Source organism: Marmota flaviventris, chromosome 6 (genome assembly GCF_047511675.1).
Source record: "Marmota flaviventris isolate mMarFla1 chromosome 6, mMarFla1.hap1, whole genome shotgun sequence".
Classification (NCBI taxonomy): domain Eukaryota; kingdom Metazoa; phylum Chordata; class Mammalia; order Rodentia; family Sciuridae; genus Marmota; species Marmota flaviventris.
This window is the reverse complement of record NC_092503.1, coordinates 94,280,205-94,306,366: the sequence shown is the minus strand read 5'-3', so window position 1 is coordinate 94,306,366 and position 26,162 is coordinate 94,280,205. Positions and strand designations below refer to the sequence as shown.

Sequence of the window (26,162 nt, the reverse complement as noted above, 5' to 3'; positions counted from 1 at the left end):
ATCCAAAATAGCTCCACCAGAAGAATTTTAAACCTAATAAAGACAGAAAAACAGTAAGATACAAAATCAACATATAATAATCAATAGTTTCCTATACACCAATCATGAATTTCCTGAAAAGAAACCAGGAAAATAATTGTATTCACAATAGCCTCAGGAGAAAAAAAAAACCTAGGAAAAAATCTAACCAAGAAAGTGAAATACCTCTACATTAGAAATTATAGAACCCTGAAGAAAGAAATTGAAGACACAACATGAAAAGGTCTCCTATGTTTACAAATATGCATAATTAATAGTGTTAAAAAAGAGCCATATTAATAAAAGCAATCTATAGATTCAATGCGATCCCTGACAAAACCAATGACATTCTTCACAGAACTAGAAAAAACAGTCCTAAAAATTCATTTGGAAGAATAGAAGACCTCTAATAACCAAAGCAACTATAAGCAAAAAAAAAAAAAAAATGCTGGAGGCAACACAATACCTGATTTCAAATTATACTACAGAGATATAATAACAAAAACTGCATAGTATGGTCATATGAACAGACACACAAACCAATGGTGCAGAACAGAAGACACAGAGACAAGCATACACAGATACAGTCATTTGATCCTTGACAAAAACATACGTTGGAGAAAATATCCAGAATATATAAAGAACTCAAAAAACTTACCACAAAACAACTCAGTCAATAAAGAGGCAAATGAACTAAACACACACTTTTCAAAAGGAGAAATACAGGTGGCCAACAAATGTATGAAAAAATTTTAACAACTAGGAAAAAGTAAATAAAAACTACACTGAGTTTTCTTCTCATTCCAGTTAGGTGGCAGCTAAAATGAATACAAATAACAATAAATGATGGAGAGGATATGGGAAAAAAGGAACACTTATACACTGTTGGTGGGATCGCAAATTAGTACAAGCACTATGAAAATTAGTATGGAGTTTTCTAAGAAATACTAGGAATAAAGCCACCACATGATCCAGGTACACCACTCCTCCGTATTTATCCCAAAGAACTGAAGTCATCATAGTACAGTGAGTGATACATGCATATCCTTATTTATAGCAGCCCAATTCACAATAGTCAAACTATGAAACCAGTGTAGGTTTTCCATCAACAGATGGATAAAGGAAGTGTGTATATATACACAATGGAGTTTTAATCTTACACTTATATTTTAAGAGAGATTTTCATTACAATGATTTTGTACAAGGTTTGGGGCAGTTTCCTTTCTGTTCCATGGCTACTTTAGTGCTTTGTGAGATGTAGACAATAAAAAATTTCAAACCTTCATTCCTTATTCTTTAATTTACTTCATATTTTCCTAACCATTGAAGTTAATTCATAAACATTCTTCCTTTAACCACATATCTGCTACTCTGTCCTGAGAAAGAGAAAGTTTTGACATATGTGTGTGAGGTGGGGTGGTCATATAGCAGGAAAAGTAAACATAAAACAGCATTTATTTAAAGAATATTTATTGTTATTGTGGATATTTCTTACATGCTAGGTGTTTTTCACTGTGCTTAGCACTGAGATTCTACAACATGCAAGGCTCCACTTGGTCTTATGGATTTGCTGGGTTCATTGGTTTTGTGGAAATTAATAGGCAGGTGATTTTTATACAATGGGATAAGTGCCACAGTAGGTACTATGGGGGCCCATAGGAAGGACTGAACCTTAGTGAATTCTGAAGTGACATTTGCCTACATGACTGCCTGCACCCAAGGGTAGGCATGGTAGAAGATTACTCTAGAAAAGGACACCAGTTCCCATGGACTTTGAACAAGAGGCTAAGGCGGTTCAACCTTTAAGTGATAGACTATGGGAAATGACATGAATGATGAGGCACATTATAAAAAAAGTAATCTGGGAGCTGAGGGTGTAGCTCAGTGGGAGAGCTCTTGCCTAGCATGGCACTGGATTCAATCCTCAACACCATAAAAATAAAAGTATTGTGTCCATCCACAATTAAAAAATATTTTAAAAAAAAGAAGAGTAGTCAGGTATGTAACTGCATGGTGTAACAACAATAAGTTCTGCAGTGATGTAATTTTAACCTTAGTGAGACTTTACTAAATTTTTTTCTGCTAGAAAAAGGGCTGGCAACCTTTTCCTGTAAAGGGCCAGGCAGTAAACAGGTTTGTAGTTCTTTGGGGGAAATCCTTGGGTGTGGCTGTATCTCAATAAATTTTATTTGTCTCAGTGGGTGTTGGGCCAGATTTGGTCCATAGGCCATAGTTGTAAGACCCCCATACTAGACTAAGATCCACTGGAGCAAAGGTAGAGTTCTGTTTGGCTGCAGTCCCATGGACAAAACCAGTTCCTGGCATATTATAGTTTGTCATTGATTCTTCAGGAGATAAATAGATAAGTGAATAAATGAGTCATGGCTGGGATAAGGATGTAGATACATGCAAAAAGCTCTGAATTAAGAAATGGCTGTGGAACTGCAAATACTGAAATAGATGTAAAGCATTTCCAAAGTTTTGGTAAGTATGTTGGTGTGGAAGAAGAAAGAGTATAATAGCAGCAAATATTTATTGAGGCTTCCCTTATACTTCCCTAAAAATTCTTCTCAGTATGTTGAATATTAGCTCTTTCAAACCTTCCTATAGTCTCATTCATTAGGAAGGAACTGTAATCATCCTCCTTTTGCAGAGGAGGAACTTTGAGGAACAAAGAAGGGAAGGATGGGAAAGGGCAAGGGCACCCACATGTTAGTCTCCATTCTGTGTCTCTCCATCTTGGGGAAATCCTTCAAGTTTTAGAATTAAATGAAAGAACATGATGCCATTAGCGGGAATAGGAACATTTGGGTAGATAGGTAATTCAAAGGGAAAATAGAAACAATCTATGTTAAACTAGACTGAGAGGTGAGAGTAGGTAATAAAAGGGATCCCCCCACCACATAAGAATGTAATAACATGGCTCTTACATTTGATGAGAGTTAAGGACAGAAGACAGGTTCATAAACTAAGTAGACTAGCATGAAAAGGGCTGAAGCAGGTGGCATTCACTACACAATAGCTAAGAATATTCAAAAGATACCAAGGAATCATTGACATGATGCTGAGAACTGTTTTCTTAAAAGACCATTACAAAAATGTTATATGTCTTGAATTACTAAAATACAAAGAACAATTTATGGGTTTGTCTGTCTCCAAACATGAAAAAAGGATGCCATGAAAGAAAATAGCAAATATATTAGAAATGGTATAACTAATTACAATGACAACACAGAGTAGAATATTGGAGTATATGGTTGTATATACTTATAAGGTTAACTATTTTAGTTTTTGTACGTTTGATGTGAAAGATTTAAATTCTTAATTGCAGATAAATTGTTTAGATCTTACCATCAAAATTTAAAGCTCAGAAACAGGTTTGGGTTAAGTTTTTCTCATTATACTAGAAATTCAACATGAAGAATTTAATTTTCTCATAATTAGGCAATTCTAAAAGTGCTAGAGTTTGGGATAAACATATAAAAATGAAAAGGAGATGATGAGAGATTTAATATTCTTCCTTTGAATATCACTTATGTATCATTTACTGTCTTACTAAATGTTCCCCAAAGAGGAAGTACCTGCATCACTGAACTTTGCAACCAGGGCAGATACACAATAGAAAACGTATCTTGCCCCTCAAGGACTTGACACTTTATTTAGAACAATGTATTTATATGAAATATCTATGACATATGTAAAATATAACATTCAGCATTTATTAGGGCTAAATTTTAGTTTGCCCATTTTAAGTACATACCTTTTTTCCCCCTCTTCCCAGTCGCTCTTTAGTAGCCATCTTAAGTACATACTTTTAATGTAGTAACTCATTTAATCCCCATGTTCAGCTTCTGAGGTAATTATAGTTAGTAGTACTCAGGGTACAGATGAAAAATTGAGACTTAGGAAAAGAACCTCTACATAACCCAGTTTTCCAGTTTACATCTCAAATGTGGATTTTAATTGCTTTGGATAAGAGAGACTCTTCTGTATATGTAGAGGCAGAGAGGGAAAAAAAAGTTCTAGAGAAAATTTACCATGAGCTGCATCTGTAGGAAAGTTATGGTTAGAGATTTGTGGGTTTTCTACGCATAAGTGAAAGCAGAAACACAGTATTTAAAATGAAATCTGTGTGAATTGATGACAAAGTCAAATGACTAATGGAATAAAATGCAAATAATTTGGCAATCAGTGATCACATGGCCTAAAGGACTTCATTGCATATACAACTTATTTCTCTGCTATTTAAAGAGAAAAGGAAACAGCTGAATTACCTTCTCATTAGACCATCTGTTGTGTTGGATGGCTTCATTCATATCAAATTGTTTTCCTTTACAGGTTATTTCCATTTGAGTAACAGATTAAGAGAATAAGGTGGGATATAACAGATGCCATTTTACCTACACAAATTTGCTGAACGTTAAGTGACATAGTCAAAATTTGAACCTTTAAAGAAATATGCAAACAAATGCTAAAACAAATTAAGCCCATCATACACTGCAATGTGATGACATGTCAAAACTCAACATGCTGACCTACTAGGAAGAGACACTGTAGTCACTCTACCTGCTAAGAGTTATCCCATGACCTGTCTTTCTTTGCTGGTGAGATCACTTTTATGATACCTTAGAAAGTGTAATAAAGATGAGATGAAGCTACTTTTTACATACTAACACAACTACTGGGAGTTGTTTTGGGGCCTTATTTTTGATAGTTGTGTTCTCTAGGTGTAAGGGCCTGAGGATGGCACTATGTTAACAGTTGGACTCAGGATTTCTCTTACAGAGGAAACGTCTGTGGGAAACTGTTTAGATGAGCTGCTTGGAGTAGACGGTGAACTTGGTTGCGTTAGGATAAACATAAGCCTGGATTTTCAAAAGATGGAAAATTACTCTGCTTTAGACTAGAAGGGAAATTTGCCTTATTCTAGCCTAGAGAGTCAGTTGGAGCAAAGTGAAGTGACAGACAAAAACCAACGAGATGGGTGGAATGGCCATGTTTTTTTTACTGCAGTGCTATGACCAAAAGACAAGCTGGAAGTTGTTTAGGTGGCCATGGTACAATCCTTTCCCTTCAACATCTCCACTGTTCCCCTATTCTGGCACTAATCTAAGAAGTTAGATCTATCATGAGGTGTGAATGGCTTTGTTTCTTTGAAAGAAATTTAAGAAGTTGAGACTTTTAGGCAGCCATGATATGGAGTAGTTCATAGGGGTGGCAACAAGACTGAGGAAACAAAGATGGCTATGAAAAACAGGTCTTCTCATTGGAAGGAGACCCTCAGAGTTATACAAAAGTACATACAAGAGGAAGTGAGGGGAAAGGGAAAAATAATACAAGGGGGAGAAATGAATGACAGTAGAGGGGGTAGAGAGAGAAGAGGGGAGGGGAGGGGAGGGGAGGGGGGGATAGTAGAGGATAGGAAAGGCAGCAGAACACAACAGACACTAGTATGGCAACATGTAAATCAATGGATATGTAACTGATATGATTCTGCAATCTGTATACGGGGTAAAAATGGGAGTTCATAACCCACTTAAATCAAAGTGTGAAATATGATATGTCAAGAACTATGTAATGTTTTGAACAACCAACAATAAAAAATTTTAAAAAAAAATTGCCATCATACAAAAAAAAAAAAAAAAAAAAAAAAAGACACCAAGAACAACCTAAGGAGGAAAAGTTTATTTCCAGGCTCACAGTTTTAGAAGTCTCAATCCATAGATAGCTGGTTCTATTGCTCTGCGCCCAAGGTGAAGCAGAACATCATGGCAGAAGAGTATTGTGGAAGAAAGTGGCTCAGGACGTTATAACAGGAAGGAAAGAGAGGGATGGGGAATGCTTCCCTCATCACAGACAAAACATAAATTCCAAAGGCATGTCCTCAGTGACCTACCTCTTTCAGCCAACCTGCTTACCATTCAGTTAATCCCTATCAAGGGATTAATGCACCGATTAGGTTAAGGCTTTCATAATCTGATCATTTCACCTCTTAACTTTCTTGCATTGTCTCACACATGAGCTTTTGGGGGATACCTCTTTTCTAATTCATAACATATATAATAGCTTAAGTAGCCATTGTTTTGTTGGGGGTTACACAATAGTGATGTTTCTTATTTCTATTGTTTATCCTACACTTATTAGTTGAGTGCAGTGAAGAACTATTAATTATCTGGTTAGGATTAGTTATCTATCACTGTATAATAAATTACTCCAAAACTTACTGTCTAAAAGGCAACAATAAACATTTAATATTATGATGGCCTTATAATAGGTCACTTGCTTTTTGGCTTGCCATCTGTAATTTATTATCTATACAGCTCCCAGAAAGGATATATAAAATACAGTCTCACCACTCTCAAAACTATTCCTTGCAAAGCATCATTAAGCCTCATTTTTTAAGTTAACATTAATCCCTGATGCATTTCACTTTTTCATATCCACATTCTCTGAACTCCTCTTAATTGTACTTACTGTCTGTGCCTTTCTTTTTAAAATCTGACAAGTTTTTGAAAGTTGTGGTTCTACTACCCTGTGCTTTCTTAAGGGGACACATATTGTCCCTAGTCACAGTCAGGATACTTTCTATGCATCACACAGTTCATACAGTGTCTTATATTTTGAAAATTGTTAAGAGAGCAGATGGTAGAGTGTTCTCACCACAGAATTCTATTCATTCCACAACAAACACATATTTTAGAACATCTTATTATACCTGGTAAATAAATACCACCCCCCCCCTTTTTTTTTTGGTACTAGGGATGGAACTCAGGGGCACTTGACCCACTGAGCCACAATCCCCAGCCCTATTTTGAATTTTATTTAGAGACAGGATCTCACTGAGTTCTTAGTGCCTCACAGTTGCTGAGACTGGCTTTGAACTCGTGATCCTCCTGCCTCAGCCTCCTGAGCCTCTGGGATCACAAGTGTGTGCCATTGTGCCTGGCCCAATTTTTGTCAATCTAAAGTGAAATGAAAGAATGCAAGTTAAATGAAGTAAAACTTGCTTAAAGATATGTACCAAACACATGAATATATAGGACTAAGTTATAACTAAATAAATTTATAACAAAACAAAAAAACCTTGGCTACTAACAATAGAAATAGTTTTCTGTTTCTGTGTTCCATCAGAGTTAATTCCAGGAGCATGAAGGCCTGCCATGAACTCTTCTTCTCTCCTTTGAAAAATTGCATTAGAACACAGCTGTATCTGTGTGCTGATGAATTTGGAGCAGGAGTGCATGGCTTTTAAGACATAACCAAGGATCTGCATCCTGAAAACCTTCCATTCCATGATGCTGGAGCATAACTTAGAGCATGACTTTGCCCTATGTACCAAAACAGCATCTCCTAGTCCCAGCAGTGAGAAACAAAATTAGAAGGAACATTTTACATTGTTAAGACACTTTGACCAGCTTTGAGATTTTTGCCTTTAAAATTGATCCAAATACCGTGAAATTTATGCTTCTGGGTTGGGAGTCACCTCTTGAACATTTAAAATATATTTCTTCATGTGTGTCACTATTTTTCAGGAAACGATTGGGTTTTAGCTGTGAGCTGTCTAATAATTTTCCTTAGAGCCATAGACAACTAAGAGCCTGGGACTAGGGCAAGGATAGAAAAAAACTTCTTAAGCACTATTGAAAAATATATTACAAAGCACACACTTTCTTTTCCTTGAAAGGAAGAATTCTTATTGAGATTACAGAAGAATTACAAAAATTATCAGAAGGAATAATATTCTTTGAACTGCTGCCACTATTGGAGTTGAATATCTATGAATGGCAGCCTTAATTTTTTTAAATAACTACATTGAGGTATAATTTACTTAGCATAAAATTCACCTGTTTTAAGGTTAGGGATCTGTAATTGCAGTGTTGTACCATAGTTGTAAGCACAAAAGTGACCAGGACAGGTGCAGATCTCAGGAATTCCACCAAGCCTTTGCTCAGCAGGGGAGTCAGGCATCAGAGAGCTCACTTTCTGAGTAGAAAATGGCCCGATTACAGGGGAAGTCTGGTTTTATACAGGTTACACACTGGGAGATGACTTAACCATTGAAGACTTTATCAGAACATATCAATTTGGGCACTCAGGAAACAGTTTGTGAGAATTTGAAGTTTGTTTTTACTGGGCAAGGAGAGAGGGTCCAGAATCAGCATTTAGTGCTTATCTCTTTCCCTCCGGGGTCTATTGTACTGTCACTGGGAAAGGATTTATTTGGGTAAGGATCAATGCTTTGGCTTCTTCCCAGAGACTGTCATTTTAGACTTGATGGATCTCTCCTCCCCAGGGATTGTCTTGTCACTGGGTGATGTTTTTTTTTTCCTTCCCAGGGTTTGTCTTGTCACTGAGAAAGGTTGTATTGAGAAAGGATCAATGTTATCAATGTGCTGCCTTCTTCCTCTCTCCCTCTTCCCAGGCCACACTGTATTGGGGGTTGTCATTTCCATATCCTTCAATAGACACAAGAGCTAATTTGACTCTATAGTAATGTTCCACAAAGTAATTAATAGAGTAGATATATTTTTTTGATTATATCAACAAGAGGCTCCCAAAACTGGTCACAGTTTTTTTTTTTTTTTTTAAGTACTAGGGATTAAATTCAGAGTTGCTTTACGATTGTGCTACATCCCCAATCTTTTTATTTTATTTTTTAAAATTTTGAAGTGGAATCTCTCTAAGTTGCTTAGGGCTTTACTAAATTGCTGAGGATGGCCTTGAACTTGCCTCAGCCTCCCAGGTAGCTGGGATTACAGGTGTACACCACCATGCCTGGCCCAAAACTGGTCACAATTTTGATACTAAAAACTTTAAGAATTTGTGAGGAAACTTGTTAGATGTATCATTCTCATTCCAAATTATTGTTAAAGTCTTTTTGTTATTCAAATTAAAGCTTTCATGTTTGGCTCTGAGATAGAGCTTTTTACCCACAGAGTGATTTATGAAATCCCCAGGCAATGTGTATATAAGCCAAGGAATTTCCAATTTAGAGAGAGCACGAACTGTCAACTGAAGATAACGTCACCATTGTTTTTTAAATTAAAAGCAGATAAACAAATTATATCCAAAAATAAAGAGCGCTTACCATTTTTGTTACCTCAATTAAGTCACTAGCTGTTCTTAAGTTCACTTAGTACTATGTAGATCCTGGACAGTATCCACCCAGCAGCTGGAAGGTCTGGGTTTCAGTCCCATGGTACTACTTTCAGAGTGCCCATACATTCTGTTGCTTACTCACAATCTCTGGGGTTCATCTTTCCAACTGTTAAATTGGAATTGGGATACCGGCTTGAATAATTTAGAGAGTTTGAATGAGGAGCAATGTATGTAATAAACTGCTTTGTTACCCCCCAAAGTGCTGTAAAATTATAAGGCATTACCTTCATTATTTCAACTCAAGAAAATTTCTATGTTTATGAAAACAATTTGCAAATAGTTCTAAATACCTACCTATACTTGGTGCTATATATTCCAAGTTAAACACTTGTGGCTTTCAAATTTAAACCAGCCCTCTTTCCATAGAAATAATGAGAAATTGGGATGAATTTTGTATTTCCATCTTTATTTATTTCCATGTGCTTATTGCCACTCCTTTCAGGTTCCTGCTTATTATCACATTAATTACTATTGTTTATTATCACACTAAAATTAGCAAGAATGTCTAGTGCTATCACCTGGAGAATAACCACATTCCTTCAGATAAATGGAGGGACATCTGTGCTTCTAATTTGTAGAGAAAATTAGAGGGCATAAGTTACAAATCAAATGAAAAGTTTCATTAAAAGTTGTAGAGAATAATGATATGATCATAATGGTAAAGATATTGCTCTATGGGGATGGTATCCCCAACCTCAAGTTTTATCCCCTAGTACTTCCATGAGCTTGGTCAAACTATGTATGTTTTTCTTTAAGACATTTCATTGTGAGCTAGGTGAGGTGGTGCATGCCTGAATGCCAGTGACTCTGGAGGTTGAGGCAGGAGGCTCTCAAGTTTGAGGCGAGCCTCAGAAACTCAGTGAGGCTCTCAGCAGCTTAGTGAGACCATGTCTCAAAATAAACAAGAAAAAGGGCTGGGTATGTAACTCAGTGGTGAAATACCTCTGGGTTCAATGCTCTGTTCATTTTCTAGTGAGAAAATGAAGGGGAATTTTTCAGGGAGTATAAGAGATACACTTATTGCTTTAAAAATTATGCCCTCTTCCATCTTGGTCCTCCAGAGCCACCCTCCTTCCTCAGCCACTCTGCAGTGAGCCACTGCTCCTAGTGAAGTGCATCAGACCTCCTGAGGTGTTCTGTGGGAAACATTTTGACAAATCAGTCTCTCTCTCCTCCCCCCTCCCCTCTCCCCTCTCCCCACTCCCCCTCCCCCCTCCCCCTTCTCCCCTCTTTCTTTCTTTCTTCCTTTCTTTCTTTCTTTCTTTCTCTCTCTCTCTCTCTCTCTCCCTCCCTCCCTCCCTCCCTCCTTCCTTCCTTCCTTCCTTCCTTCCAGTGATTGAACCCAGTAATGTTTAACCACTGAGCCACATCCCCAGCCCTTTTTATTTCATTTTTAAAATTTTGAGACTGGTTCTCACTAAATTGCTTATGGACTTGCTAAGTTGCTGAGACTGACTTTGAATGTGCAGAACTCTTGCTTCAGCCTCCTGAGCCACTGGGATTACAGATGTGCTCCACCAAGCTGGGCTTATTTTGATAAATCACTTCTTTAATTCTCTCTTATATATGTATGATATAAGAAATGCATACATAGCTACAGTGTAAGGAATTGAAAGTGTGCTTTCTTCTTTCTATAGCATATTCCCAGAGCCCCTCTTAACTACTTTTGCATTGGGCAGGTGCTCAACAAAAGAAGTTATTAGTAAGGCCAAATTCCTTTCTCTTTTTCCCCCACTTACTAGATTTATGTGTAATTTCATACTAAAGTAGTACAGAAGCCAAATTGTATAGCTTTGCTATTGCCCACTGTTTTAGTCAGCTTTTTTCACTCCTGTGACTAGGGGACCTGACCAGAACAACTGTAGAGGAGGAAAATTTATTTGAGGGCTCATGGTTTCAGAGGTCTTAGTCCATAGAAGTCCGCCTTATTCCTTGGGGCTTGAGGTGAGGCTGAACATCAAGGAGGAAGAGTGTGGCAGAGGGAAGCAGCTCACATGGTGATCAGGAAGCAGAGAGAGAGACTCCGATCTCCGGATAAAAATATATACCCTAGAGCCACGCCCCAGTTTTGAAGTAGAGTATGTAAGAAACTGCTTTGTTACCCCCCAAAGTGCTATAAAATTATAAGGCATTACTTTCATTATTTCAACTCAAGAAAATTTCTATGTTTATGAAAACAATTTGCAAAATCCAGCCACACCCTACCACTTCAGTTACCTTTCAGTTAATCCCTCTCCAGGGGATTAATTCACTGATTGGGTTAAGACTCTTACAACCCACTAATTTCTCCTCTGAACCTTCTTGCATTGTCTGATACATGAGTACCTGGGGGACAACTCACATCTAAACCACAACACCCACTTAGAGGAGGTCCTTCTAAAGGAGCTCAAACCTAAGTACAAAAACAAGTCCTGAATATAGGCTTTTTATGATTAACGTTTCTGTCCACTCTCAATATTATGAATTTAAGCTATATTTTCAATGGTGTTTGGAATGAGATACAGTGATTCATTTTCATTGTTTAATAGTATTGAGGTGTGCTGTGCTGATTCTACTTCTAGTTGCCTTTGACTGTTCTTCACTCATCTACAAATCTACATAAAAACATTTTAAATATGAACTAGGTTTGTGTTACTAGGTCAGGCAAGTTCAGTACCAGTTGGAGTGGAGCACCTGTTAGAGAGCAAATTAATCTGCTGTTGTCTTTCCTGAAGATTTCATACTTACTAAACAGTAGATCCACTCTCTATGCACGTTCCCCCATTGCCACATTTCATTAAACTGCAGGGAGAAGCCTCACACTGGCCAACGCTGCGCCCGGCATTTGGGTGGCCCTCGGGAATTCCAAGGCCTCTGAAATGGCCATCTTTCTCTGTACGAACTTCAATAGTGAAAATGCAACCTTGAAGAAGGGCCAAGACACTCGTGTTAACAAGTGAAACTAGGTGACAGTACTTCTTTCATTATTAAAGTGAGTTTTCAAAATAAAGTAATAAATATACATTTTTAAGAAATAATACAAAAAACAAAGTCATAGAGAGAAAAGTAAAAAGTTATACATAGTATCAGCATTTCAGAGAACATACCTATTAATATTTGACTTGCACATATGTATTTATGGTCTTTCGCCTACATTTAGTTGTACTTTTAAATGAAAGTGAAATCTTGAATTAAACTATACGATATGTAATACTATGCCAAAAATTGAACATTGAAATACTCTTTTCCTTTTTTAAACTTTATTTATTTATTTTTTTATGTGGTGCTTAGGATCGAACCTAGTGCCTTCCATGTGCTAGGCAAGTGCTCTACCACTGAGCCACAACCCTAGCCCACTGCTTACTCTTTTTTCTTAAAAGTATTAAAACATTTTTATATGATGACAAAATAATCTTTATAATATATTTAATCAACCTTCAATTATTAAACAATTGACTCATATATTCCATTGTTAGAAATTAAGCTATAGCATAGTAGGGTGATTATAGATAATGCAACACACACACACACACACACACACACATTTTTAAAGAAAAACTAGAAAGAAAGGAGTTTTTAATCTTTTCACCAGGCCCTCATTGGGGAGATGGGTTTGAGCTGGCCTTCAAGGCAGATGGAATTTAAAGTGGTGAAGGGTATTGTTTTGAGAAAGGGCTCAGGCAGGGAAAATAACACACACACACATACACACACACAAATGATTAGATATTATGACAGTTAATTTTATGTGTCAACTTGATTGGGACATAGGAAGTCTATATATTGACCAAACAGAGAGAGAGAGTGTATGTGTGTATGTGTTTCTGGATAACATTAACATTTGAATTATTGACTAAGTGAATCGCCTTCCCTAATGTAGATGGGACCCATCCAATCAATTGTAGACCTGAACAAAAAGGCTGAGCAGAAGGGAACTCCTGCCTGGTTGCTTAACCTGGTGTATTTGACTTCCAGCCTTCTTGTTTGCGCTGAAACAGCAGCTATTTTTTGGTCCTGAATTTGATGGTTTTTAGACTGCTGCTTACCCCCCTGGCTCCCCTGGTTCTCCCCTGGTATACATCAGCACTCCAGCTTGCTGACTACAGCTCTTGGCTCCATAATCATATAAGCCAATTCCTTTAAATTCTCTTTATCTCTATATAAATATAAACACCCTATTGGTTCTGTTTCTCTGGAGATCCTTGACTGAGGGAAATAGTTTTTTATGGAACAAAGAATGTGGCGAGGCAAGGTAAATATGGGAAAGTTAAGTGGGCTTTAGAATGCTCAGTAAAGCATTCAGCCATTACTTTATTTTTTATTTTATTTAAAAAATTATTTGTTTAAATTAGTTATACATGATAATAGCATGCATTTATACACTTTTATACATCATACCTAGATGGGATAAAATTTCTCATTTTTCTGAGTGTATATGTTGTGGAATCACATTGTTCATGCAGTCACATACATACATAATGTAATAATGTCTGTTTCATTCTACTATCATTCCTATCTTCACATTCCTTTTCCTCCCTCTTTCACTTCCCTCTACCTAATCTAAGGTAACTCTATTCTTTTCTAGTGTTCCCCCCTTATTGTGAATTAGCATTTGCATATCAGAGAAAACATTTGGACTTTGGTTTTGGGGGGTTGGCTTATTTCGCTTAGCATGATGTTCTCCAACTCCATCTATTTACTGGCAAATACCATAATTTCATTCTTCTTTAAAGCTGAGTAATATTCCATTGAATATATATACCACATTTTCTTTATCCATTCATCTATTGAAAGACACAATAGGTTGGTTCCATAGTTTAGCTATTGTGAATTGAGTTGCTATAAACACTGACATGGCTGCATTACTATAGTATATTGATTTCAAGTCCTTTGGGTATAAACTGAGGAATGGGATAGCTGGATCAAAAGAATTGATGGAGTGCTTGCTGAGTTTTTGAGCAGGCAACAGTGTGTCAAGAGTGTTCTGATGTGGCAGGTAATAAGGCTGGTGTGAGGAGTTCAAGATGACAGGAAGCTGCAGTTCTCAAACTTCAGCTGCACCAGAATCACATGTAGGGATCATTAAAATCCATTGCTGGAACCTATGTCCAAAGTTTCAGGTTTAGTAATAATTTTATTTCCAACAAATTTTTCAGTGCTGCTAATGTTGCTGGTGCAGGGACCACACTTTGAGAACTATTGCACAAAGGATTCAAACAAGTACTGGGAAGACTGGTAATGATAGTAAAAGAAATAGAGGAGTGTATGAGAAAGGCATTTTAGTGAGATGAGATGTTTGACTCTAGTTCTTTTCCTGCAGCAGTCTTTAGAACATTTAATTGTGCAACAAGATTTTCTACAGGTAACAGAGAATAATAGCTTATTCTCACTTGTGGTCTAACATTTTTAGTTTCTTCTCCCCTCACCTGCTTTCTGTTCCTTCACCCCCTACTTCTATCTTCTTTCCTTCCTTTCATGTCCAGTATAAAGTCTATGAACCTTAACCTAAGAACTCATCAGCTTTATAATAGATGCAACTTTGGACAGCAAAGGAGATGCTCTCATTAGGTCAGGTAAAGCACTGTGGCCCTGTTTGCCTGGCATATGTAAATTGTTTAACCTGGTTAACCTCAGTGTCTTCATGAACATTAAAGGCCATAGGAAAAGAGATGGCTTATTATAAGTCATTTCCAGAACAACAACAAAAAAATGGACTTTATATGCAGTAAGGATTTATAGTTTAGATGTCAAACTTTTGGAGTAGAGTTATTTATCAAGAGTGTTTACAGAAATGTGAAAGCCTAAATCACATAATCTTTTATCATGTAATTTAGTTGCCATTATTTAGACAAATGTGCTAACTCTACCCTGACGAGTAAATTCTTCTATAAAATTCTATTTGCTTTGTTATTATTAAATAATGTAGTTGTTTCCAAATCTGGGGAATATTGTTAAAAATGTAAAATTTTATACCCCATCAGAGGGATTTCAATTAAGTAGTTCTGGGGTAGGATGCAGAAGTCTGTATTTTTAAGAAGTTAGTGCTTATGATTCTTTAGAGATGGTAGAGTTTTGGGGAAATATGGATTTCTGGTATATTTGGTTGTTATATTAAGCTGGTAATAATTGTACATGCATGGTTTGTAACAAATAGTAAATGCTAGTTTATAATGGAGGAAGACATATTGAGAAAAGATTCAAGAGACAAATGATAAACCGAGGGGCTTCCAGGGTCTTAGATCTCTCACAAGACTTGGAACTAAGTGGCAATTACCAAGAAGATGCTCATCCTAACCAAGAACAGCAGCAGCTGAGAAGCTCCCAGGAGTATACAGTCCCAGTGTTTCTGTCAAAAGGGTCAGTTGTTCACGTGTTGGACTCGGGCTCATTGTCACACTTCAGGAGAAAGTGACAGGTCTTGACAAAAATCCTCTCTTTGTTCTCATTGTTAAAATATGAAGAAAAGATCCCAATAGAATGGGGGAAAAACAGCACAAAAGAAAACCAGGAAGCATTGTACTTCAATAAATTTGAAAACATCAAAGCCTATGACAGCAGGATGGAGTTATTAATAATATTTATTCGTGTTTATTGTGGACTGGTTTTTGGGCAAAACACTTAGCATAATTATTTTGCTTAATTGGTTAACCCATAAGAGCCCTATGGGATAGGGATCTTTATTTTACACAGGAGAGAATGGAGGCCCAGAGTTAGGTAGCAAGCTAAAGTCACACAGCTTCTAGGTGGCAGAATCTGTATCTGAAGACAGTCTGTTGCAGAGCCCGAGCCCTCCACCACTGTCTGTGGAGCAGAGAAGAAGGCAAGTGTATGATGAAGCTGTTCCTCTGCCACCTCCAGCACTGTTATCATTGCTAATGAGGATTCTCACTAAACCAGGCATGAATTTGTGTTCTCTCTCCAGTAAATTACTCTCAGAATGACATAGCGAGAGAGGTGCTGTTATTATCCCATTTTACAGTTGAGGCATAGGAGACGAGGTGACAAACCAGCTGGAGCTAGGGCACATACCCTGGCAGCATAAACTCTAATGGAGTTTATGCTCTGATCCTTATGCAATTGCTACTCCTCACATAGAGGAATTATCTAACCCAAAGTTCTTATGTGTGAACTGTGCTTGGGAATAAGCCACATCACGTTTTGGTCACCCCGCAAAATGTCTCTACTGGGTGGAAGATGTACTTCTTCACATTCATAAGCTTACCCATCTCTTCCCTTGAATATAATGTTTTTAAAAACTCATTGATTTGTTATGTCTGTACAATCCCTTTCAGATTATCTCCTGTTAGGAAAGAGCTGTTGAGTTCTTTATTACATTTTAGCACAGTGCCATAATATGCTTTAAACTGATCTTTAGGACACTCTTCAGAGAATCAGTACTGATTATATATTCAAAGAAAAATTTTCTTTGATAGCCTTGGCAGAATGAAGTAACTTTATTAGAACCTGACCTTGTATTATACAGGATTAGCTATGTTGTTTTCACATATTTCAAGTACAGTGGCGTCTTCATTTGTGTTTGGGCAGGCATCAGGGGGTGGTGAAAAGAAGGCTGCCAGGCAGGTGGAGAACTGAAGTGCCTGGGCTGTGCTGGAGGGCAGCTCCCTCTCCAGAGATGCACTTTACCCTCCAGGCCCCTACACCCAGACTTCTGATGGAGAATAGGCTCCCTGGGTGACTGGCTGAGGACAGCACATGAGTAGCCCTGTGACCAAATACTCTCCACCACAAAGATTATTCACAAGTGAATATTATTTCAGTTCAAAGCACATTTTTTATTTCATAACTCTACTCTAAATAAGCTTTATAAGGGAGTTCTGAACCAGTGTTTCTTTTTGAACACAAGGAAACAGAGTATGGTAATTCAATTGTTCGATGAAGCACAATGTTTCTCTTATTCCTCTTGGCTTGGGGTGGCCTCTGTAGGCCACATCTTGGTGGTATGGGCTGGTTGACTTCAGTTTCTCACCTTTTGTATGGAGTACACTCCGAAATTAGGCAGAGTTTCAACTTTTCCTGTAACTCTGTCAGCCTACATTAAAAAGTATCCTAGGTAAAGAATTACTTGTCTTTCTGATCCTCTCCAGATCATATTCTACATTTCCTTTCATCCTCATAGGATTTATCACATTATTCTACTAGGTAATTTACTTCTCTATTATATTTAGTATTTATTGTTGTTCCCTCTAATCCAAATAGAATGCAAATTTACAAATGTAGGCATCTCTGTTTTGAAAACATTAAAAAAACCTAAACATTTAGTAAAGCATGTGGTAAGTGATCAACAAAATGATGAGCAAAGTTTTCGATAAAACTTTGATTAAATTTGATTAGAAAACAACCCACATGGCTGGTTTGTGAACTGCACATATATTCTTTAAAAGCATTTTCTTTCTTTTAATACTCAATACAAATAGCTATAGTAGAAAAACTGCTCGTGTCTTACCTTGAAAACCATTTTTAAAATCGGCTCCATTTGGTAAGAGATCTGGAGTGTATTCACTATAACCACCTACATAAAACTGACTGAAGACATTGAGACCAACCAGTTCTCCTGGGGAGATGACAGACTTATTTTTATGGTCATCTACCTTTGAAAGGAAAAAAAAATCAAAACCTATTAAAAAAGGCATTAATTCCCCAGGGTGAATTAATTTCCTAGGGTGAACTGTTAAGATATTCTTTTGTTATTTCCCATTAACTTGGCATGAAAAATTTATAAAGACTAGAATTTTGAAGAAATAAAGAACATGAAACTACTCAATTTTCTGCTTCTCTGCTGGTGTCTGTTAAGAAAGATATATTAATATAGCAGTCATGGTTTTGGATTTCAATCAAAATCACAGTTCTTCAAAGATTAGGAACTGGCATCCTGCTGGTACCCTTCCGTCTAGCCTTGGCCCCATTCATTTTCAATATATCCACCGGACTCATTTGTTAAAAAATAGAAATGAATCATGATACCCAAACCTCCCACCATCTTAAGTGTCTCTCCACAGCTCTCTGGATAAAACTCTCAACTTCCTAGCTTGATATATGCATACTTGATAATACAGACCTTGTCTACCACGAATCTCTCTTGCTGTCCAACTCCCTGATCTGAGAACTACACAAAACTGCTTGTGTTCCTTAACCTCATACTGGCTATTATTCTTTTTCATACCTTCTGTTTATCCAAAGTTATGCTCAAGCATCACCGTTTCTGGGAGGCATTTCCTGAACCCCGTTTCTTAGCCTTACCTATGTTAGTAATCCCTCTGACTGACTCATACACCACCTAATTGTGGTCATCTCTCCTCTCCTGTTTGGTGCACTGAGTGTAAACTCCACAGGTGACGGCATCATGTCCTGCCTGCCTTGGCACCTGAGCACTAATACACCAGCATGTAAATTTTGGGACAGATGAAGTGAAGTCTCTTTACCTTCATCCAGCCTGTTTGGAAGAATCTCCCCAGATGGACAGTGTGGATTCCAAGGCTCAGATCGAGGGGCTCACTCCTGACACTTGCTATGCCAGATCCCAGGTTATAACTGTAAACCACACTGCCGTTCAGCAGACCCACTGCCAGGAAGTCATCGCCATTGAGCCCTGGAATGAAAAGATATACAAGGAACACTCACTGAGAGGTAATTCAGGAGTCTAGTCAGCTCGGCTCAGTTTTATTGTCTGGGTCTGAATTATAGATCATCATGGTTTTAACAGACATTGAGTTATTTTTCTTTTTTCTTTTTGGTACCAGGGATTGAACTCAGGGGCACTTAACCACTGAGTGATTTTTAATGTTTTATTTAGAGACAAGGTTTCATTGCATTGCTTAGGGCCTTGCTAAGTTGCTGAGGCTGGCTTTGAACTCATGATCCTCCTGCCTCAGCCTCCTAAGCTGCTGGGATGACATGAAGTTTCTTATTGGCTTTTCAGGCATGTGAGCAACTGGCTATTATTATTCACACCCCCAGAAACTGAGAATGAATAGTTTATTTCTTTGAAGGTAGAAGGGTTCTAATTAAGCCAGGGATGATCAATACCTAAGAGATGAACGATATTAGAATTTCCTTATTTGTCTGAATGAAATTCAGTAAGTGATTTACAACAAAGAGAACTTTAGGATGAAGCAGAATACTGGTAGTTAACAAAATTCAAAAGGCTAAGATAACACAGTATCAGCTTCTAAATTCTCTCTATGACTTGTTGAGCGTAGACAGAACCACTTATTCCCATGATTGTTCAGAGTATGTTATCATTGTTCTATTGTAAAAGCTTTTGACCATGGCCCCAATGACTTGTTATTGGGTTGTTTATGTGTTCCCTTTTCTCTCTCTCTTCCTTCTGTTCAGAGTTAACTATGTGGCATAGTGAGTTTCAGGAAGACAGCTTGAAGACCCATAGGAAAAAGAAAGTAGTTGGGTAAAACCCAACATCAGTCACTAGAGGAAGATCCGAGCAGCAAGATCCATGAGATTAGAGTGCTCTGGGTTGATTGGCAAATGCAAGGCAGGAGAGATCAGAGACCCAAATATGTCACACAATTATTGTTTTTTTTTTTTTTTTTTTTGACTGGGGTAAAAGAAGACCTCAATACTAAAGCTTGCAGGCAGGGAATTGAGGCAAAAATTGCTTGCAGGAAGAATATAAGAACCCATAGAAGTAAGATATTTAAGCATAGGTGGGGAAGAAAAAATGAGTCCAGGGATACGAACAAAATTTCTTCTGAGTATAGTCTCCCACTTTTGTACCTATAAGGATGATACCTCGTCTGCTGACATGGCTTCTATTGTTAGTCTGATTAGAGAGAAGTATCTGCAGGAATTGGGTTTCTAGACAGGGTAGGGAGGTGGGCTTCCTAAGGCACTGGAAAACAGAAGACAGAAATATTACTTGGATATACCTGAACTCTACTTCTGTAAAGACCTACTTTTGAAGGTCTGCCATGGGGCTGTGCTGGGCAGTTTTGAAAGTTCTCTAGGTGAGTCAAATATGCACCCATCGTGAGACCATTTGTATGAAGTGACATACCACTGACCAATTCCATTGGGAATGTATAGAAAGTCTGGAGTATTACTCTGCACTAAAAAATGACAAAATCATAGAATTTGCAGGGAAATGGATGGCACTAGAGCAGATTATGCTAAGTGAAGCTAGCCAATCCCTTAAAAATAAATGCCAAATGTCTTCTTTGATATAAGGAGAGCAACTAAGAACAGAATAGAGAGGAAGAGCATGAGAAGAAGATCACCACTAAACAGGGACGAGAGGGGGGAGGGAAAGAGAGAGAGAAGGGAAATTGCATGGTAAAGGAAGGAGACCCTCATTGTTATACAAAATTACATATAAGAGGAAGTGAGGGAAAAGGGGAAAAAAACAAGAGAGAGAAATGAATTACAGTAGATAGGGTAGGGAGAGAAAATGGGAAGGGAGGGGAGGGGAGGGGAGGGAAGGGGAGTGGGGGGGATAGTAGAGGATAGGAAAGGCAGCAGAATACAACATACACTAGTATGGCAGTAGGTAAAAAGTAGATGTGTAACCAATGTGAATCTGCAATATGTATATAGGGTAAAAATGGGAGTTCATAATCCACTTGAGTCAAATGTGTGAAATATGATATGTCAAGAACTTTGTAATGTTTTGAACAACTAATAATAAAAAAAAATAAAGATCTAATTTTCAAAAAGAAAAAAAAAGAAAGTCTCTCTCTCCCTCTCTCTCCACCTACAATGCTTCAACAGATTGGTCAAGTCATATATTTAAAATGAAAAGAACTCTTAGGGGAAAATATTGATCCAGGACAGCAGTTAGAAAGGCAGAAACAAAAAGCTATTACTAGAGATTGGAGACAGTTTTTTAGGCAGCTCTTGGGGTAGAGAAGAAATTGAGAGAGAGGGCTGGGAAAGGAAAACTGTGAGATTTTTGTGCAGGTTGTGAATCAGGATATTTTTGTGAAATTCTGCTGGGGATTTGAATTGCCTTTCATATTGTGTAGGTTGTTGGAAGGGGGGCCATATTCTGCCAGCTGAACAGCAAGATGAAGAAAGAGTAGCTTCATTATAGTCATATTCTTGCCTTTATGTATTGCCATCACTCCTCCTTCCTCCAGTATTGAGAATTTATATCATGCTAGGAGCAACATCCTGCTCAATGTGCTCAACAGCATGGTTAGGGGGAGACAGGAGTTTTTGTTCTTTTTTCCTTAAGTGCCATGGGAAGCATGGTGGAAATGACGTGGGGACAGTCATTAAGATGGGGTAGGGAGAAGGATCGGGAAATTCAGAGGAGATGATTTTTGAGTTGGTTTCCAAGCTAATCTATGAAACGACGAACAGCAATAGTTTGCTGATGGATAAGGAAGGGAGGGGTGCTGAAGAGCACTGTTCAAAGTAGAAGGAGCAGCATTAAAAAACCAGGAAGAAATGCTGAAATCTGGTATTTACTGTCTGTGGCAGGAAAAGAAACTGAATAGGCAGAAAGGGCTCGATTCAAGGGCAGAATATGCTATGAGGAATGATCAAAATGTTTTAAGACTCTGTGGAATCATGAAAGGATCTAGAATGGGAGGACGATGATAGATCTGGATTTTGAAGAATCTCATAGTAATGTTGGGGAAGAACATAGAGGCAGAGGAGGAACCTCACCCGGCGGTCACCCAGTGACTCAGAAGAGGAATGATAAAGGTCTAGTGAAATTAAGGCAATGGCACAGGGGACAGAAAAAAGGCACAAGTGTTTTTTTTTTGTGATTTAGAAGGAAAAATTTAAAGGATAGATCAATTTGGATGAAAAGGTGGTGAAGAGGGAGAAGTTGACAATGATTCTGAAGAAATTAGCTTAAAGGGTCAGGTGGGATGAGAGGGTGGGTTATGAAGTAAGAAACTTAGGAAAGGAGCAGTCTTGCGGAAGTGCCCAACTCCAGTTTCTAGGCATTCCTTCCTACAGACATGCCCCGGAGCTTAGGAGTGGGGATGAACCAGAGGCAGGAGAGGAGAGCCAGAGGGTCAATTAGATTATCAAACAGACATGCTCTTCCCATGCCATGGTCCCGTTGGGTGGCTTTCCTTTCCTCTACCACTCCTTCCACTCTGGACCTTCCCTCAGTGAGGCAGTAGGTAAGAGAAAGAAAAGCAGTTGACTTGTTAGGGCTGGGGACTGGGAGGTGAACCGTATTTTAAAAGGTTGTAATTGTTCTAGGGCCATGTTTCCTAAACCTGGGAGTTCAATTCAATCAACCAGAGAGTGTGTAAAAAAATAAACAAACCTACTTTACACGACCTTTACAAGAACCTTCAAAGCTAGATCCTGAAAATACTATTTTACCAGTTTCCCCAGCTATGTTTATTATTATTAATATTAGTTGTTCAAAACATTACATAGCTCTTGACATATCATATTTCATACATTTGATTCAAGTGGATTATGAACTCCCATTTTTACCTCGTATACAGATTGCAGAATCACATGGGTTACACATCCACGTTTTTACATATTGCCATACTAGTGTCTGTTGTATTCTGCTGCCTTTCCTATCCTCTACTATCCCCCCTTCCCTCCCCTCCCCTCCCCTCCCCTCCCATCTTCTCTCTCTACCCCATCTACTGTAATTCATTTCTCTCCCTTGTTTTTTTCCCCTTTCCCCTCACTTCCTCTTATATGTAATTTTGTATAACAATGAGGGTCTCCTCCCATTTCCATGCAATTTCCCTTCTCTCTCCCTTTCCCTCCCACCTCTCGTCCCTGTTTTATGATAATCTTCTTCTCATGCTCTTCCTCCCTGCTCTATTTCCCCAGCCATGTTTTAATGACTGATATTAGTAACTGCAGAGGGCCAGGGCATGCAACCTGTGCTGTCACATGGGGCTCTGAGTTGAGAGAGGCCCTGTGCTTGGCTTTATGCTCTGTTGTAACTGCCTCAAACTTCTTAATGCTTTTCTTGTTGAATTTCATTTTGAAAGAGAAGTATGTGGAACAATCAACATGAGTGGGAGGGGTATGTATATATAATTCAAATATTTGCGGTTATTGTTATTCCATGCACATGTGATGTTCCCCTGAGAACAGAATGCCACCAGTACTGAGAGTTCTGTGAGATCCAACACCAGCACAGGGTGAGGACTAGTGAGGAGAGTCTGAGGGTCCGAAGTCTGAGTGGGGAGAGTCGCTGCTTCCCATCTGTACTGGAACTTGCTTTAAGTACAGAAAGAAGGCAAAAGTTGCTCCTGTTACTTTCCTGTATTATTTATTTGCACTGGAAATTATGATGGAGAAGGAAAGGAAAAGGTAGGGAGAATATTTTCTTCTCAGTTCTTCCTTAGCCATCGGTAAGTTCAAAGCAGAGTTGACAGAATGTGCATACATCAGGAGGTGAAATAAAGACAATTCCCTTAATTTGGTGCAGCATCTCCACTGTATGCATATGCTCACATGAGCTATGGAATGTTGATGTGTAATTTTGGTGTTCCTCCATATGGGTTAGATCTCTTATATTTGTATTTCAAGCAGGTATTGATCAATATAAAAATGCTACTAATTTAATTTTTCTTAACTTGCAATGACAAAAATAGTAAGTAGAAGACATAAAAAAAGCTGAGAGATGATTGAAGAAAGGAAAATAATTTTTGTTTTAGTACCTTTAATAACTTTTCTTTTTCTTTTTGCATTTTGAGCAAGGGAGCTGGCATTTTCATTGACAATGGGCCCCACATACTACATAGCTGTCCCTGAGGGGAACTCTTTGGTGCCCTCATAAAATAAAACAGAAAAGAAGAGCAAAATAAGAACTAGACTGACCTAAGCATCTGAGGCTGCTGTCAGCCTATAGGTGGCTGAGATGAGACAATGAAATCTGTAGGTGCAGGAGATCTGCCTCTGATTCCAGGGCCTGTGCTCTCACCCAGTGTGTGCAGCAGAGAAAGGGAAACAAGCACCTGACTGGGTTGTGTTCCCCTTCCCCACTTTTAGCACCCACTCCCAAATCCTCCTATCCCAAAAAAAAGGAGAGAAATATCTCAGATTTTTCTAAGGATTAAGTAAAATTTAACATGTGATCATCATCAAAATGTGGAGGTAGCACATAGTAGGTACTCAATAAATGCATGTTTCTTTCTCTTTCCTCTCAACTATGGCTCAGGCTTAGTTCTGTGTATCCTTTTACCACCCCATTCCAGCTTCATTAAAGTCCAGGAAGCAGGTAGTTTTGGTCCTTATACTAGACACTACTGCTTCTAGTTAACTTTTGTGGTCAGAGATAGCAGCCATTTTTTTTTTCTTAAAGCTACAGACCTGATTGTTTTACTGCTTTACTCCTATCCCACCAAAATATTTGGGAAGCTTAAACTATGGTGGTGAAATAAAATCACTTGAAGGCATGGTTTATTAGCATTTTATTTTATGTTTTGTGTCCCTTTCCTGGAATTTCTTGTAATGGAAATTTCTTAACAGTACATAATAATATAAACAATGGCATATTCTAACAGCCACTGATGCCTTAGAATAATTTCATTCTCAAATTCAATGTTCTAATAGAACATTATTCTACAAGTAGCTTTGGTAAATATATGGATATTTGTATTTTTACACTTGTCAGTTCACAAGGAAACAGGTGGTATGTCACATTTTTATTATTATATAGAGATGTTGAGGATTGACATGATCAGAGTTCTTTTTCATGAAAAGAACTGGAAGTAAGCTCATTTGGGATGCAGAACACAAATTCACAGTGAATCTTAATGAAACCAGGCTTAAGAAGATTTTTCAGACAAGGCGAGGGATCCTTGTTGGATATTACTTCAGAGCTGGTGCTAAGAAGGAAGGATTTAGAGAGATTATGTTGTGCAAGTGGTAAGAAAGGGGACGAAGGAAACAAAAGGGGATGACTCTACATGAACAGTGGTTAAGAGCAACAAGATCCAGAAAGTGAATTAAAATCATTTCAGAATGCACAGAAATAAAACATTAGGTCTCTCTGGCTAGAAAGAACAGTCATAACTCAATTACACAAGTACTGTTAAGCAGAGAGTTTCAAAGTGGGGGCATTGTGGTGAACCATGCTTAGCATTGTAAGAGCAATTCATAATAGACTCATTAGGGGAGATCTCACGGGGGGAAAAAGAGGAGATGCTGTGGTCAGAATAGCATCTGGCTTCAGGGTGGCAGAAAGCAGTGATTCACTAATGCAGACAAGGAGCGGTCTGTGTGAAGAAAGGGATATGGCATTCTTAGCCACGGGAAAGACCACAACAGAGAGAAGCATGGTGAAGGATGCTCCACGAACACTCTAAATGAAAAGAGCAAAGAGCTTGAGACGAAAGCTGTCAGGCCTTTCCAAGGGGTCTCCGATGGGTCTTAGAAGTGTGTGTTGTAGGAGGGGCATGTGGTGGTGACAGCAATCCGTCCTAAATGCTTAAAACCTTAGGAAGACAAAATATTACAAAGTATTATAAGACAAAATATTTGTATCACAAGCATATGATTTTAACTGTGATGGTATTTTATTCCCTAAATTACTTTGAAGTGCTTACAGGATTCTTTGTTTATGGTTTGTTTTTAAACCTGAAGGTTGTTATATTAGCAGTTTTCCTAGCCTCTGCTTTAATTGGCCTATGTGACCAGAGGTTTCAGAGGAATTGTGCAGGCTGGCTTGATCTGAAGGAGAAAGGGAGAGAATGAGCAGATCTATGCGGCAACCCTGTCTGCTTTGTAGCAATCATGTGGAATTCTTATGGTGGGGAGAAATACAATGGCAGTGACAGTCATTAGAAATCTGGCTAGCTCCAACTTGAAGGAAGGCCTGACAAGAGTAGCTTTGTGGTTTGAGCCATAGTTTCATTATGAAATTCTCAAAAGGAAGACTAAGATTCATGTACAAAAGGAGTAACTCAAGCCTGTGTATTGGAGAGATTTTCTAAAGGCAACTGCCCTTTTGTTTCTATCATGGATTCTGGTCAATGCATTATGAATCATAGATCATACATGCTTGTGTTCATACCGGGACTACATTACCT

General features: G+C 38.1%; 1 protein-coding gene across 1 annotated transcript in view; it reads right to left on the bottom strand.

The window, feature by feature from the left end:
• The window catches only part of Eys (eyes shut homolog), a 1,581,889-nt gene that overhangs the window by 47,544 nt on the left and 1,508,183 nt on the right, over positions 1–26,162 (bottom strand). Inside the window, 3 exon segments of the mRNA XM_071613805.1 lie at positions 11,905–12,079; positions 17,621–17,765; positions 18,597–18,763. Coding sequence (XP_071469906.1) covers positions 11,905–12,079; positions 17,621–17,765; positions 18,597–18,763 — 487 coding nt within the window.